At 35.2% G+C, this 16,588-nt stretch overlaps 1 protein-coding gene across 3 annotated transcripts in view; it reads left to right on the forward strand.

Annotated features, from left to right (window-relative positions):
• TBC1D22A (TBC1 domain family member 22A) overlaps nucleotides 1–16,588 on the forward strand; it is a 164,011-nt gene that overhangs the window by 119,601 nt on the left and 27,822 nt on the right. For 2 of the 3 annotated variants that reach the window (XM_080343458.1, XM_080343459.1), the window contains exon 12: nucleotides 7,106–7,201. In XM_080343458.1, coding sequence (XP_080199584.1) covers nucleotides 7,106–7,201 — 96 coding nt within the window. Of the gene's footprint in view, nucleotides 1–7,105; nucleotides 7,202–16,588 lie in introns of those variants that run through there. The other variant, XR_013922065.1, reaches the window with a different exon arrangement.

Genomic DNA, 16,588 nt, shown 5'->3' on the forward strand with positions numbered 1-16,588 from the left:
TATGGCGTTATTAGTATGTTAGTCGTAAAAGGAGCTGAATGAAGTCTAAAACATGCAGGCCAAGGAATGTTGTTAAGCTTGGTGCAGGTAGATCATCATCATGTGGCAAGATTGAACATGCAGCCAAATTGTTATCATTATTAAGAAGAAAATAGGTCTTTCTTAGACTACACAAGGTTTCGGTATAAATGTCATGTTCAGAGTCTTAATAAGAAATCTTCACAAAATATTTACGTAGTAAATTGATTTAATCATCCCTTCTTTTTACAGATGTGGCAATTTGAGGATTGTAGAGTTTCTGTTGACTGGAAAAGAATTTAGTAATATCTTTGCTGGGTTACTTAGTACAGTTTACTCAAATGACCAGTAATATTTCATTTAAGTGTTTATTCCAATCAGAATACCAGCTTTTGTACAAAAAGATACATATGTAAGTCTCCCTATCTGGAACTGATGTGAGGCCTAAAACATACCCGATGAGAGGATGTCTTTGAATTACATGCTGGTGGTGTGTCAGTAAGCATATTCTTGTTACTTGCTCAGAATTTGGAATAGGTAATTATTGTGTTTTAACGGTGTTATTTAGATGTTGGTTTTGTCTTTCAGTATAAGCATATGATATGTATTTGTACAGTCATTCAAATGATTTTTTTTTTCAGTTGTGAAGTGTTAACACATTTTACTTTTTGTAGGTCTACTTTTAATAATTAATTTGGTAACTTTTATTAAAGCTAATAATATGATAAAGCTAAAGCAAATTAATCAAATGATTATACAACTATTATACAACTATTTCACTGTCTTTGAAGTCTGGGTCCTAAAAGCTCTCATGGTTATCTTGAGCATGGATTATGTATTTCAGCAAAATGTGATAACTGATGAATATCAGTAGAAGAGGATATCATTATGCTCTTTTTAATGAACTAATGATTTCATACAAAAAATTCAGCAGCCCTATTGTTTAGAATAAAGGGATACATGTAAATGAGGCCAGTACTGAAATTGTATTTAAACAATGCTGACAGTTCTTCTATTGTGGCCATTAATTAATTTCCCAGCGTCAAGGATCTCTGGGAATGAACTGCAAAAATAATTAAAAGGATGCATGAGGTAAATAGTTTAGAAATTAAAGAGGTGAAATAGGGAATTAGTTTGATAAATATTAGTCATACTACTTATTTGTGCTCATGTGCCTTTTAAAAGCAGGTTGAGGATGTATGATTTGGTTTTGATTCACATGATCTTCTGAAGTTCTGCTCACAGGTGGAAAATTTTCCATATTCTTCTTTAATCAATGGTGCCTGTCCGTGTTTCAAATCAGTAGTCTACTTAAAGTAGTCTGCTTAAAAATTTTGCCTTAAGGCAAAGTTCTTCAAAATTAAATCAGTTGTAGCGTATTTTTACTAATGATTTGGATTTAGTGTGTGCTTTGTAAGGTAAGTCATACGTTTAAGTAGAATTCCATGAATAAAAACAGTTTTGGTTTTGATGTGACGCAGCTTTGCTTTTTTCCATGGCATTTTTGACCAACTAATTGGTGTCAAGTCACTACTTGGGGAGGAATTTAAATGTTTAAGCTCAAATTAAATTGGCGATTTGAAATAGAATAAATAGAGTCTTAATTAGAAGGAAACTTCAAAACAAATTTCTTTCCAGCTGGACAATCATGTCTGAATAATTGAAGTCCAACTTTTTAAGAGTAGCTTTAAATAAAAAAAAGTCTTTGCAATAATGTCTTTCTGTCATTGATTGTAGGTGAAATGGGATGGGATTTAAACTTCGGTATCTAAGATGTACATGCCTTTGAAAATATTTTGTCTGGAGCTTTTCACTCAACACTGCCATATAACGTGTTAAAAAAGAAACAGCCTACAGTTTATAGAAAATGTTTTCATCAACTTTACTTGTGCTGGGGACAACTAGTTGTTCACTTCTGGTTTTACTCTTATCTTGCTGCTCTTCAGCCTTTCCATAACAACTCAGCCACTGCTTCCATAACATCTCTCATGCAAGAGGGATTTCATGTTACGGTGGGGGACACATTGAGTAAATTAAAGATGTTAAGTGAATTTTCTTGGAAATAGCGAGAGGCTTAGACTTTTCAAGCGTGTGTACATTTTTGAAAAGCGTTGGTACTGCCATCTTCTCATATCTTCTTACAGCTTGTGTGATCAGGCTCCCTAAACCTTTTCTTGAGGAAACTACTCAGGACTGGGGGTGTAGGGAAGTGTATGCGTCAGCGTGATACTCATACAAGAAACAAAATATACTGTATGCTTGTGTTTTGTGCTGTTAGAGGAGGTGAAGGACACAGTGTTGCTCAGTGTTAAGTACATAGAGATGCTCTAAGTCATTACACTGTGACATGGTTTGGTAGGATAATTACGTACCATATTAATGGCTCTAACCAAAATACTTTATTCTTTACTACATTAATGATGGTGAATGAAAGAAAATATAGCTGTAAGTAATCAACCACTTTCTAAAACCTAAACAGTGTAAATTATCCACTGTTGTTGATGAGGGCTTAGAATATGATTGGAAAAGGGATACAGTAGTGAGACAACAAGTTTTGCTTCCAGCACAGTGTTATTCTGAGTAGTAAAGCTGAGAAGCTGACAACAAGGAGTTGCAGAACTTCATGTTGCTGTAAACAACCAGGCAGTAAATAACAGGTGAAATTCCGTGTGGACAAATATAAAGTGATATTGTGCATGTGCTTGGAATAATCCTGACTTTACCTGTGCAACTGTGGGCTTCAAGTTAGCTTTCTACACTCGAGCACCAGAGGAGAATATCAGCTCTGTAACAGTTGAGAAAGACAAAGAAAAAAAAACAAACAGAGACTAGGAATTACTGAGAAAGGAAAGGAGAACAAAATATCATTATACAGCTATATGAGTTATGTTCTCTCAGTATCTTGCATGCTGTGTATGGTTTGAACTCCATTTCAAAACCAGAAAAGTACAGGCAAGGATGCTTAAGGAGGCTGAGCAAAGATGGTGGGATCAGTATATGAGGAGTGGTGGAAGGCATCAAGAATTTTTAGTCTGCAAAAGAGAAGGAAAGATGAAGGGACTGCAGAAAGTGAATAGGAGGTGATTGTTTACTCTCTTTCAATACTAGTTTTAATACCTAAGCCTGGCACCATTTCATAGCTTTAATAATTCTCAGTACTTAAAAAAAATAATAGCTTATTATATTTACTCTTTATCAACTAATATATTACCATGAGATATTACCCTCCCTAAATGTTGACATATCCGGGGTATAGGAGGCAGGTTAAACTAATCATTGACTAGACAATAACCAGTGTAGTCATACAACAAAATTTGCATTCTCTCAGTGATTGTCCAATTCAAGAAGTTCGGGGAGTGCAGCATCAAAACCACCTTTAATTTCAGCTGCAGACGAGATCCAGCATTTGCAGGGCAATGAGATATTTGCGATGTTAACCATCTAAATGATTTTTATTGATAATGACAGATGGTTCTTAGATAATGTGCTCTGAGTCGTCTGTAATATGTTCAGAATAAGTCTTCTGGAAGGTTGTACATCTGTCTTGAGATCTTTTGCTAAAATATTTAAATCAAGGTCATTGTTTATATTTGATTTTAAGTAGCTTTTAGCTGGTAGCCTGCATTTCTGTACATTTAGAGATCAAACTGTTTGTAACTTCAAAAGCTACAAATGGAAAAGTATAATAGGTAGCAGGTGTTAGAAAAGGGAATTATGCATTAGCTGTTTTACTCAATTTCCAAAACTGTCTAAAACTATCCATTGGAAATACTTTGTAGCCCAGACTTATCTCTCAAGCATGATGAATTTTTAAATCTATAGGGGGATATGCATTTTTTCTCTAATGAATTGCATATTTAAACCTATTTGGTTTCATTTAAAAGAGCTGAAAAAAAATGTATTGGGGAAAAAAAAGGTTTAACAAAAAAATCTCAAGAAAAAGTACAGGTTCTTATTTTTTTCTGCAATTCCTGAAAACATTTTCATTTTCAATATTGCAGTTCTGTTTTGGTTTGAGGTATTTTTTGTGGGGTTTTTTTTCTGTTTTTTTGTTTGTGTTTTTAAGCCACTTATCTTTCTGGTTACAGAAGGATTTTCTATGTTATGGCATAATAGAATGAATTATTGGGCTTAAAATCAGAATCTTCGGTTATTATCAGAAAAAAAAAGAGTACTCTGATGTAATTTGACTACCTAGGTAATATTGTTTTGTGAGTCAATGTAAGAGAGAGCAAAATGAACAATTTTGCCAACAGCTACTACAAGTTGACTTTGAAACTGAAAATGCTGCTTTCAGACATATTTCTTTAACCCCCCCCCCCCTTCTCCCCTATGCTTTTCAAGAACTTTCATCTCCTCACTCCTTCAATATTATGCAAGGAGGATTAGTATATGTTAACACTATGGCAAGTTCCTTTCAGTTACTTCTTTCTTGCTCATGTCATGTCATTAAAGAAAGGTAAACATTATTATATTCAGGTAAGATACCAAATAATCCAGTACATAAAATATCCTGATTAAAAACTATTGTTTTAAGTGAAATTCTCCTGTCTACAGACTGTTCAGTCTTCTTACTTCTGCAAAAATAGTCTTCCTCTTTCTTTATCGACTTTTAGCAGCATTTCTATACTTTTCTTTATCTGTTCAGCCATCTCAATCCAGCTTTATTTGCCTCCATCTTATAACCATCATTTTCCTTCTTCCCCTTTCATGTTTGATTGCAAATGCTCAGGCTGGCCCAATACTCTTCAGGTGCCTGTTCTTTGAAGTAGATGTAAACCCAGATCGCAGGTCACCAGGTCACAAGGTGACCTGAGCTGGTTCATCCTCTGCCACAAAGTCTTCACCAGTGACAGCACATACTTCAGAATGGGCTTCTGGAAAATGTGCTGGTGTTTTCTTGTAGGGACTGTTGACTTAGTCTCAGACACAATCTGTTTTCATTGGGCTTTACCACCCTGCTTGTCTTTCAGATTTAGAGAAAGGTTGTCACTTCTCTGAGATAGTGTTGTGTATTCAAAAACAATAAAAACTTTTAATGTATGGTTAAAGGCTGCTACTTGAAAGGACATTTTGAAAATTAATGTTAAAAGTGAGAAATTGTTTGCAGATGAGTGCTGAGAAAAGGTAGACCACAAGTACTGTTTCTATACTTAATTTTAAAATATTTTAAATATTTTCTTTCTCATTTTAGGGATGAAAATGTTATAGAAGATTATCAAAGGCTGAATTTATAAAATACTGTATGTTCTGTAAATTTATTTACACGATAAAGTAGGAAGAGGGTTGTTTTCTTAGCATTGGCTTTCTGCATTTTCTAGAGTTATGTTTGATTATTTAAATGCTGCCACAATCGTATCTGATAAGTGGTAGCAGCACTTTGCTTACAAGTATGTCTTCCTGAGATACCATTTGATGCTTTTATATATTTTAACTTGCCATCCCAAGAGACATGCCAACACTAAAGTAAAAGGCTTGGATTTTTCAGGAGGATGGTAGTGAGTACATGATGCTGTAAATTGGACTTGACTTTAATTTTTCTGATTAAGATGAATTCTAGAGAGAAGTCTTGTTAAAGTTACCATATGCTTTGTCTGTCCTGGGATTTTACAGTGTTATGCAAGTGATGTTGTTCAAGAGCAGTGTTTTCCTACAGAAGGAAAAATATCACAGGATCTTAGAAGCAGAATCTTCCTTTTCGCATTCCAAAGTTAACTAATTCCTGCTTTCAATTCCAACTGCACTTTTAAACTTAAAACTACCCTGCAAATAACTGGCATTATCTCTTTTCTTGATTCTTCCCGTTTTGGTGGACAGGATGATCTGTAAAGTAGGTAGTTGCCAACATGGTGTTTGTACCGCCGTAGTTGGTACACTGTGCATTTCTGTCACTCAAAGGTAGCAGAGAAGAAAAAGTAGGACAAGCAGAATAGTTTTCCTTCTCCAATTGTGAAAGCAGTGAGGTTACTTGATTGCACTGTTAAAAATGTTATGTGGAATATTTTAAATACTGTGCTCTTCTGGGTTAAATGGCAATGATGTAGACATTTTATTATATTCTGTTTTACATAAGATATTCTTTCATTTCACTTTCCTTGAGCAAAACGCTATATTTTTTGAAGAGTAAACTGCAGTTTTGAAGTGACCAGTAGAGAATATGAAAAAGAAATTCCTATACTTTTAAAGTAGTTCAATTAGGTCTTACAAATTATTTAGATATCAGCTTTTGAGTATCCCTACATTTGTCAGATTATGTAGCTTAATTTTATTATTATTATTATTATTTTTAAATGTTATTTTAATGAGATTTTACATAGAACTAGTTCACAGCCATCACATTGATAATTAAATATCAATTATTTTTTCAGTTCTCAGTGGTATAGAAAATAGAATCTAAATTAATTTGGTAATAGAGGAAAACTCAGTGAAGTCTTTTAAAAGTAGGAACACGAATTTTTCTGAACTCTTAGGTGTGCATGTGAAATCTTAATTTCTAGAGGGATTTTTATAAAGTGACTGAATCTGCTGACTTGAACAGAAAGCTGCAGATCTGAATACAAATCTGAGTTATAAATGTTTGTGTTACAAGTAAATATTTTTCCTTTAGTAAAAAACATTAATTCAGTCAAATATAGACCAAATTGTATATTTTAAAAATTCTTAATCATTTCCTATAGCAGAATTTATAGTGAAAAAGCTACTAGTATCAAATAAAACTACATATGCTTCATCTCCATTATTAATATTGGAGATGAAGCATGTGTTCACGCCACAGTACTGAGCAAGACAATACAGTATTTTATTGCAGATATAAGCTAATGGATAACATCAGAAATGCAGGAAACGCATCTGTAAAGAATGAATTCAAATATGAGAAATGCATACCACACCTTAATTCCTCTTACGGATACTGGGTATGAATAGGTTTGCCATAGTTTAAATGCATACATGTTTGTGATAACGAAGGGACAGACATTTAGCTGACACTTGTAGTTAGTAGCAAATGCCACAAAATTGCACTTGGGGTGTATGGTGATCAAAAGTATTATTTGTCTATTGAAATGATGATTTATTTTTATTTTTCTAGTCTGAACCAGAGGGTTTTTCTCACTTCCACTTGTACGTCTGTGCTGCCTTCCTTGTCAGGTGGAGGAAAGAGATCCTGGAAGAGAAAGATTTTCAAGTAAGTGAAGGGGATATGTTTCAAGCACAGGGTGGTATTTATTAAATAACGCTTCCTAGTGTTACTTGGGAATGAGTTTATGACAAAACAGTAGCAGCTGCAGCAAGACTGATGGTGTCTGACTGACTGTTAGAGTTGCTCCAGAACTGTTAGATCTGAAGTGATGGACTATAAGCAGTAGGAGATGTATTTTCTTTGTCCACTCTGGGGAAAAAAAAATGCTGTTTTCACAGAAACAGACTTTGAGAAGATGATTTCAGGAGATGTTGTTACAAGTAAAGCCTTGGTATTTCACAAAACGATTTTCTGAGAAGGTAGCTGTGTTTTTTTTAAATCTTAAATGCGTCACTGGCATTATTTATTTATAATTTCTCATCTGTATATAGAACAGTACATTCTAACAAGGGGCTTTTCATTCTTCCAAAAAAAGCTAAGCGAGCAGTCTTTTAAAATAAGGAGGCTGGTTTTCAGTGGGAAATAAAAGGACTGTAAGAGTAATTATTTCGGGTGTCCCTACATTTCAAAACCTTTTTCCAGCAAAGAGCTTATCAGGAAATTGTTTGTAATTGGATTTGTATATGGTAAATTGGAGAATCATTGCATACCCCTATAGAAATTCAGTTTTATTTGTGAATTGGTGGCAGTTCGCTTTCATAGAAACATTTTATATTGAATTTTACCCTGTGATGCACATGCAATGCCTGAGAGGCTTTAAAGTCCTGTTTACAGGCTGTCTGTGAGCAAACCGCGCTGCAGCGCCGCACCAGTGCTCGCCCGGGGGAAATGGCCCCTTACCAGCTTGTTTTCTCTGCAGCTGACTGAACTCTGTTGCCCTGTACAAATGAACCATTGTGTAAATTTGGGTGTCACTTCAATCTGTTTTATCTTTCTTCATAAAGCAATTTATCCAGAGCGCTTTAACTGTCGTTGCCTATTTTTGCAATAAATAAATGCCTAAGGGCACAACATAACTAATTTATACTGCCTTCTAACACTGTCAGATTTTCTCAATTTATAGTATTTTGTCAAAAACAACCTTAATGTTGGCAGCCATGCCTCTCAACTACGATTGTTCACTGTTAATCCTCCCTATTAAAATTTTCCCGTTGATTTCCTGCAACAATGTTCATAACAGTTTTCCCCTCTCTACCGAAACTACTACAACGTTTAAGTCATTATCTCAGGGTATAGTACTATGAAGATTTGATTCACTTACATATGTTCAGATTTGTTTACTTATTTAATAATTATTTATTTATGGTTTAATTTCTTCATAGGCTATTCAAACTGGACTATATAAAACATATAAATCAGGAACATGCTGGAACACATTTATCAGACTGCTTTAGATTGCTTAGCATATAGAAATGCATTTAGCAATTTTGAGGTTCTGTAGACTAGTGGTAGTTTTACCACTACCATGTGTTATCACTAAAAGGCTTGGCCTTCTTTATTGTGTAACATGACCTTTTAAAATGACTGTAATAAAGTGTTATCAATTTTCCAAATTATACTTCTCTCCCACAGGCAAGAATAAAATCCATTATTCTTCCGCTTTGTTAATAATAGCTGTAGACAGTTGCCTAGTCTTCAAAGTAGTAGCTCAAGTAATAGGCATTTAAACTACCTTGGAAAATTGGGAGACTCAGTGTGTGCTGTTGAAGTGCTCTGATTGCACTGAATACACATTATTTTGAAGTCATAGTAATAGTACATTTTGTACTGAAATTTTGTGTTCTGTAGACTACATCAAGAATCATCAAAACGTGCATTCAGTCGCTTCTCTTGCACATATTGTGCTTTGTTTTTCTGCATATGACATAGATGAGGCAAGTCGCTCCTAACTGGCAGTTGGAGGGTCTGGTTCTTTAGTACTAGCTGTGAAAACTCAGGCTTTTCTCTTACGTGCCTCTTTGAACAGAATTAAAAATCTCACAGGATTTTTAAGGCAGAATAACCTTTCTCGTAAGGCAGAGTAACCTTTCTAGTGAGCTTTGATCCCTTTTTGAAATTTGCTATGTAATGCAATGAGCTATGCCTTGCAATGCTATGTAATGAGGGCAAAAATTATTAAATGCAATTTTAGAATTTCCCGGGGTCACTTCTTGATAGCAGTGAAACTCTACTGATATCGTTTCAGATAGACATTTTAAATATTTTATGCCTATGTATAACATGAAGGTTAATTTTGCTGAGAAGAATGATAGTGTTTTAGGTAGAGGTTGTTATTCTCTCATGGTTTTCACCTTGAGAGAGAGTCCACTTTACCCACATAGGATGCTGCACAAATCCAAGTACAGAAAGCTAGTTTGGGCAGCTCTGTAGCTCTATTCATGCTTCAGATCATCAGTTTTTGCTTCACACGCTGGGGGACAGAGAACTCAATGAGTAGACAGTAAATAGAAGACCTTTTAATCCTGGCTCAGTTTTCCCTTTTTAATCAAAGTGATGTTTTATAGGATCAAATGGATTTTTCTTGGCTTATATTTCTGTTGATGGTTCTGTGTTAATTCATGGGTTCCATACTACTGTCAGATTGAAAAAAAAGGTAGTAAGTTTAATATAGGTAAAAATAAAATGTTGTGGGGTTTTTTAATATGATAAAGTATGACTTGTGATATTAATGCAAAATGTGAAATTCATTTAATTTCTGTCTAAGCTTAAGTAATTAAAGATGCAAGTGATGAAGAGCTTTCTATTCATCAGCATGTCTTAAACTTTGACTTATTGTTATTAATTTTCCTAACTATAGCCATAATTCTAAATTTCTCCTGAATTCTTGGGAGATGTGAATGGTTGATGTTGTTCAGTAGTAAAATATTCAAACATGTTTTAGAATTAAAATACCAACGGAAAATGTGTGAGTTAATGGTGTTGCGTACCGGATATCTGAAAGATTTGCAAAGAAACAGGACTTCAGGGACTAGATTCAGCTGTGAAACAGAATATAAGTTAATATTAATGTTGGCCTGATACTGGTTTGACTGCTAGATATTAGAGATTTAGTGTAAATTTTCAGTTTAAGTTAGTTACCACTTTGACGTAGCTGAGCTATAAAAATATATTCAATATGTTGTGGTAAGGAAGCTGTCTTGCAAATTTTTTTTCTTTTTCATGATTTTAAGATACAGGCTTTTCTGTCTGTCTAACAGACATTTTCACCCATGTGTCATCAACCCACATCTTTATTACTGCAATATCCTTTTCTTTGGCTTTGACAAATGCATTTTTGGTTCATTTATATTCACCCAGACTGCAGTGAAGCTGTAAAGATCATTTTTCAGTCCATCATTTCTTCTTGCTTTGCATCTTCTTTAGTTCCCTTTCTTTTATAGCAGCAAGCAAAACTTAGATGCTTCCTCTTTTGAGGCCTTTAATGGACTAATCCCGACACCTTTCATGTCATCTCATACTCAGTGTTGAGATGCCAGTTTATCAGCCAGTGGTGACAGCCTCATCTCGCACTTGTGCTTGCATCGAAGTGTCTGTGCCAGCTCCCAGGTTGACTGTCTTATTTAAATGGAGCACCTCATGCAGATACTCAGTTGCTTTCTCTCTGAATCTTTATGTAAGTTCTGTTTTTCTGCAATACCCAGAATAGATTTGACAGGTAGGTTTGAGTCTGTTAATAGCACTAAAATTCACATTGACTGATTTTGCGTTGCTTCTTTTTACTTTCCTGTGAATTCGTTGGATCTTGGTTTGTACTTATAAAACAAGAATTTATAGCTATAAAATCTTCAGAGTCATGACTGTCCTTTATTCTGATATATATAATCTTTAAAATAATGATTCTTCAATGATTATTTTATATAAATACTAGTGAGAGAACCATATTGATCTTATGACCAAAATAAATGTGTGCACAATTGTCTGTCCTATTAAAATTCAGGTAAAAGCGCTTAATTTTTTCAAATGTTTCATTATGGTGAAGTATTATGAGGTAATGCTAGTTCAAATCATACAGTGAACCACCATCTTCTTACGTCATATGATTAATAAAATTCTAAGGGAATCAAGGTTGTTATTACTTATGTAAATGTTCATGCCTTTTGAAGTTGTTGTGAGGTTTACTCTTAGATTAAATCTTAGGTTTCATATATATTTTAAGAAGAATGCCTGTTTCAGAGCGTAGTGAAACATTTCACATTACCTACATTTGAATGAAAGTCAGATACAGGGTGACTTTGAAGTGCACCTTTAGCTTAGTGATGGAATGAGCGTTGTCAACAGCTTTTGTTTGTTTTACCTTTCCTTTCCTCTATAATAATTACATAATTAGAATCGGTGCAGGGTTTAAAGGTTCCCTGCTACCTACCACTCTTCCTAAATCTCGGCTCACTTGAATACTTTGTCTCGTCCTCTCACGTAAGAGTAGAGAAGGCCCAGGTTAATATCTTCTGATTTATGGTAAGCATACACTGCTGATATTTTCAAGTCTCATTTAGCACATGACCTTGCCCTTACAGTAATTTTCCTCACATTTATCAGCATTTTTGGTGTGTGAAAGCAGTTGTTACATCCTGTGGTCCTTTCTTCTAGCCTATTAGATTCCAAAGTTCCTGAAGCTTTATGTTATTCCCTGAAACAGAGGAATAATGCTCTATTTTTATGAGCGAACTGTTAGCATCTAAAAATTACTGGCTTGTATTACTTAAAAACAAATGCACCCACCCACCGCCCCCCCCCCCCCAAAAAAAAATAAAAACAAACAACAAACAAACCCACAAAAATACAAACACACACAAAAAGGAACAAAACCCCAAAACAAACAAATAAAACCACAAACAACAAAACACAAAAAACCCACCACACACACATACAACAACAAAAAAAAGAAACAAAAAAATCCCCCCAAACCAAGACCAGATTCTCTTTCTTGCAGAGAATTTCATACCTAAATGAAATCATACTAATATTAAACAAGAAATATGAAATAATCAGAGCAGTTTAAAAATAGAGCTATTGAAAATGCTTGTTTTTCTTCCCTAGAAGTGTCTTTCTACAACATGTAAGTGGTGAGTGTATTGTCTCCTTATTTAATTCTTGGACATGTCTGCCAGTTTTCTTCATTACAGTATTATAGACTTTGTATACATTCACAAAGGGGTCTTTAGCTTGTTTTGTCAGCATTTATTATGGGTGTACTTTTTTATTTAACTTTCCACATGTAGTAATATTTCTATTAGAGTAGATTCTTGTATTTGAGCTAAAATCACTTGAAAGAGTAGGTTTCAAAGAAAGACAAATCTGATTCTATACACCTGTCATAGTGTGTATTTGCAACAGCTACGCAAGTTAAATCGTGCAACTTTGCACCCTAAAAATGAGATTAGTAGGATGTTACAGAGGCAATGGAATAACAAGATGCTTTGAAGACAAATTTAATTCGGAGTGCTGTCTGCACTAAGAGGGTTTAGTTTAAAAAGTTTAATATCAGTAACCTTCCTAGTGATTACTACAGAAAGATGTAATATATCAGAAATATTATTTTATTAATATACCACCTGTTTATGCTCAACTAGAGTAATATGGGTCCCCTTTAATATTTTGTGATCTTGTTCCTAGTTTATGATGTGAGTTTTTAAATAGTTCCTTTTTCCCTGCTCATTGCAGGGGGTTGGACTAGATGACTTTGAAGGTCCCTTCCAACCCAAACCATTCTATGATTCCATGATTCTCCATTAAAGTACAGGACTTCTTACTTTGTATGATACAAGACATAACTAGTAAATATGTTTTAAATTTAGCTTTTTGGTGCATACTGTGGTAGAAATTTAGTTCCTATTGCTACTGAAGTAAAATAAATGTTTCTCAAAAAAAAAGAAAAAGAAAAGTAGTGATTCTGAACAGATCATTCTTCTGAACAGAGGAGGGTTTACCTACCCCTCTTCTCTGTGAGATCTGTGATTAGATGGTTTTGTGGTTCTGGATCCTGCACCATCGCTCTTCCATGTATGGAAACTAAGAATGTCTTTTCTGTGATCGTACCAGAACCTGTAAAGAGTTAAGGACTCTGAATGTGGAAATCTTTCTAACCCTAAAGAGCCTGACTACTAGCACTGCTGTCGTTTTATTCCCTGCTGTGAGCACTTTTGGAAGGCATTCAATATATCGTCTTGTGTTGCAAAAAACTGGAAGCTCTGCTCCTTTAGACTTTGAACATCATAGCCAGCAATCTAAAGAGGTTGTTCCTTAATTTCTGAGTACTGGTAGTGAATGACTGGAAGTTAGGACCGTTAAGTCATTTCTGTTCAGAAGAGCCAACTTACAATAATAACGTTACTGACATCATTTTTGCATGCAAAGACCTTAATCAACAAAGAATGAGGTGACTGGTGAAAGCTGTATCTAAATACAGTTTTATAGAGGAAAAACATCAGGTGTCCATTGATCCTGACTTCAGCTATTACAGTCTCAAATTTAACTGTGCTGCTAACAAGCCTACTCAGTCAACAGCATCTGCGTCTTTTGATTATAATTAATATATTGACTTGGTCTCCACATTTAAGTATATTGCAAATTAAACAGAGAGACATTTTATAATACAGTCTTAGAAATGAAAGTTCTGTCCCATATGAATTATTATCCCAAATTTTTAATACTAAACTAAAATATAATGGATGGAATTGTATACACCTGTAATATCGTGTCCAGATCTGGGCCCCTCAGTTCAAGAAGGACAGGGAACTGCTGGAGAGAGTCCAGGACAAGGCAACAAAGATGATTAAGGGAGTGAAACATCTCCCATATGAGGAAAGGCTGACAGAGCTGGGTCTCTTTAGCTTGGAGGAGACTGAGGGATGACCTCATTAAGGTCTGTGAATATGTAAAAGGTGAGTGTTGCAAGAATGGTGCCAGGCTCTTCTCGGTGACAACCAATGATATGACAAGGGGTGATGGGTTCAAACTGGAACACAAGAGGTTCCACTTAAATTTGAGAAGAAACTTCTTCTCAGTAAGGGTAACAGAGCACTGGAACAGGCTGCCCAGGGGGCTTGTGGGGTCTTCTACTCTGGAGACATTCAAAACCCGCCTGGACACATTCCTGTGTAACCTCATCTGGGTGTTCCTGCTCCAGCAGGGGGACTGGACTAGATGATCTTTCAAGGTCCCTTCCAATCCCTGACATTCTCTGATTCTGTGTGATTCTGTATGTTATCATTTTATTAACTTTGAGAAACCAGTGGTGCTTTCCTTGTACCAGGAGGAGTTGTTGCCCTCTGTCTAGAAAGTTAGTGGAAGATTCTGACCAGTTTCTATAGTACAATCAAAATGCGTTGAGAAGCATGAAAAAAGTAATAAAACTTTTGATACAAACCTTTCTTATCTCTGGAACTTTACTGTGACTGTTTGTGATCATATTACTACTGATGGGACAGTACTTTGGTTTTTCCTTAAAACTTTGTCTGTAAGTGTGCAAAGCTGAGAAATCATAACAAATCAGAACAAGAGCACTTTTGATTAACACTCTATTCGCCTAGCAATGTGCATATTTTTAGACCTAAATTCACCTCTTTTTCTTTCTTTTGCTTGAGTTTATAGACGAAAAGTTCATAGTAATAATACATTACTCATGCCTGACATTTTAAAAATAATATTTAACTTCAGTAGTACGCACAAGCTTTGGATTTTGTATCTGAGTTTGAAATCTACACACCTGGTTTTTTTGCTCTTTGTTCATCTTGCTCCCTCTCCCAGAAGTCACAGTTATTTCTCAAAAATATTTGAAACACTTGTCCATAGTCAAATTGTAAGTTACAGTACTTTGATATTGAATGTGCAGGACCTTGCACTTGGCCTTGTTGAACTCCATGAGATTTGCACAGGCCCACTTCTCAAGCCTGTCAAGGTCCCTCCAGATGACGTCCCTTCCCTCCAGTGTTTCGATCACACCACACGACTTGGTGTCATCGGCAGACTCGCTGAGGGTGCGCTCAGTGCCACTGTCCATGTCTCTGACAAAGATGTTAAACAACCCAAGGAATACCACTCGTTACGGGTCTCCGCTTGGACGTTGAGTTGTTGACTACAGCTCTTTGAGTGCAACCGTCTAGCCAATTCCTTATGCACCAAGTGGTCCATCCATCAGATACATGTCTCTCCAATCTGGAGACAAGGATGATTTATGGAAAAGTGTCAAATGCTTTGCACACGTCATGTAGGAGCCAGTGAAAACGAAGCTTTGCTCTCTCCAAAGTGATTTAGCAAAAATAGGAGTCCTTGGGTGGTAGATATAACTGTTTATGGAAACAGGTAAATACATAGTGACTGCAACCATGACTTACCTTGTGATATCTGTCTAGTTTTTAATAGACCCATCTTCTACTCTAGAGAATATTGTTTTTAAAAACATGCATTTATACTGAAATAGGATTGACAAAACAGAAACTTTCAAAATCCCTGCTGAAGGAGATTAGGTCTACAGGGCAAGGATGCTAGTTATATCAGTAGGACTTCTCTTGAGAATGCAGCATGAGAAGTAAAAAGGTGAAACCTTGATGATAAGAAACAGGACAGGGTTCTTCAGGTTTTTATATGAAGTAGAATAAATGTTTTCTTATATTTTTAAATTTTTTTTTATAGTATTTGTATCTGCATTGTTTATTATGAGCATAGATATTTAGAAACTTTCTCTTCATTTTTTACCTTAATCTATTTAAAGTGTAATTGCAAGTCATATGACTGTTACCAAGTCATTTAGTACTCAGCAGTTTGGCAAATCTGAAAATCAAGGTACTGTGACATAACAAGTGCCTCTTTCCCCAGCACGTTAGTTGAGAACGTCTAGAAGGGAACAAGGCGCATCACTGTAAAAGCTGTAGTGGGCACTTCTAGAGGAAATGTGTAAGAGGTAGGAGGATGCAAAGGATTGGTTTTTGGTGACTGACAGCCGCCTTTTCTTGCAAGTAGGTAGGAAGTGTGCCTGAAGAGCAAGGGTCTTAAGAAATCTTATGTTACTCATCAGAGCAGTGTAGAGACATATTTTGATTCCACTGTTTTTCTTCATTTGCTATATTAGACTGTTACATTTTTATTACTAATAGCTAAGTTTAAAACTGTGTATAACATGCTAATGCCTCTCTGAGATGATGCAATAATTTGTAAAGATTTCAGTGTAACTAATATGTGAATATACAGGGAAGTAAATAATTTGTACTTGAGTGTAGAACACTTCTACATTTGCTTACTATTAAAATAAATCTTAAGAAGAGATACAGTAATTTATAATCCTGAATACTCTGTTTTTTCTCCATGTAAATGTTCATGCCTTTTGAAAAATTTCATTTAGACAGTGTTTTTCTCCAGTTAGTTCCAAATTAAGTTACTTCTAGAATAGTTTGCTTTTGTGATAGCCAGGGAATATGTTGCAATTGTAGAGGCATC

Source organism: Nesoenas mayeri, assembly GCF_963082525.1.
Source record: "Nesoenas mayeri genome assembly, chromosome: 1".
Taxonomy (NCBI): domain Eukaryota; kingdom Metazoa; phylum Chordata; class Aves; order Columbiformes; family Columbidae; genus Nesoenas; species Nesoenas mayeri.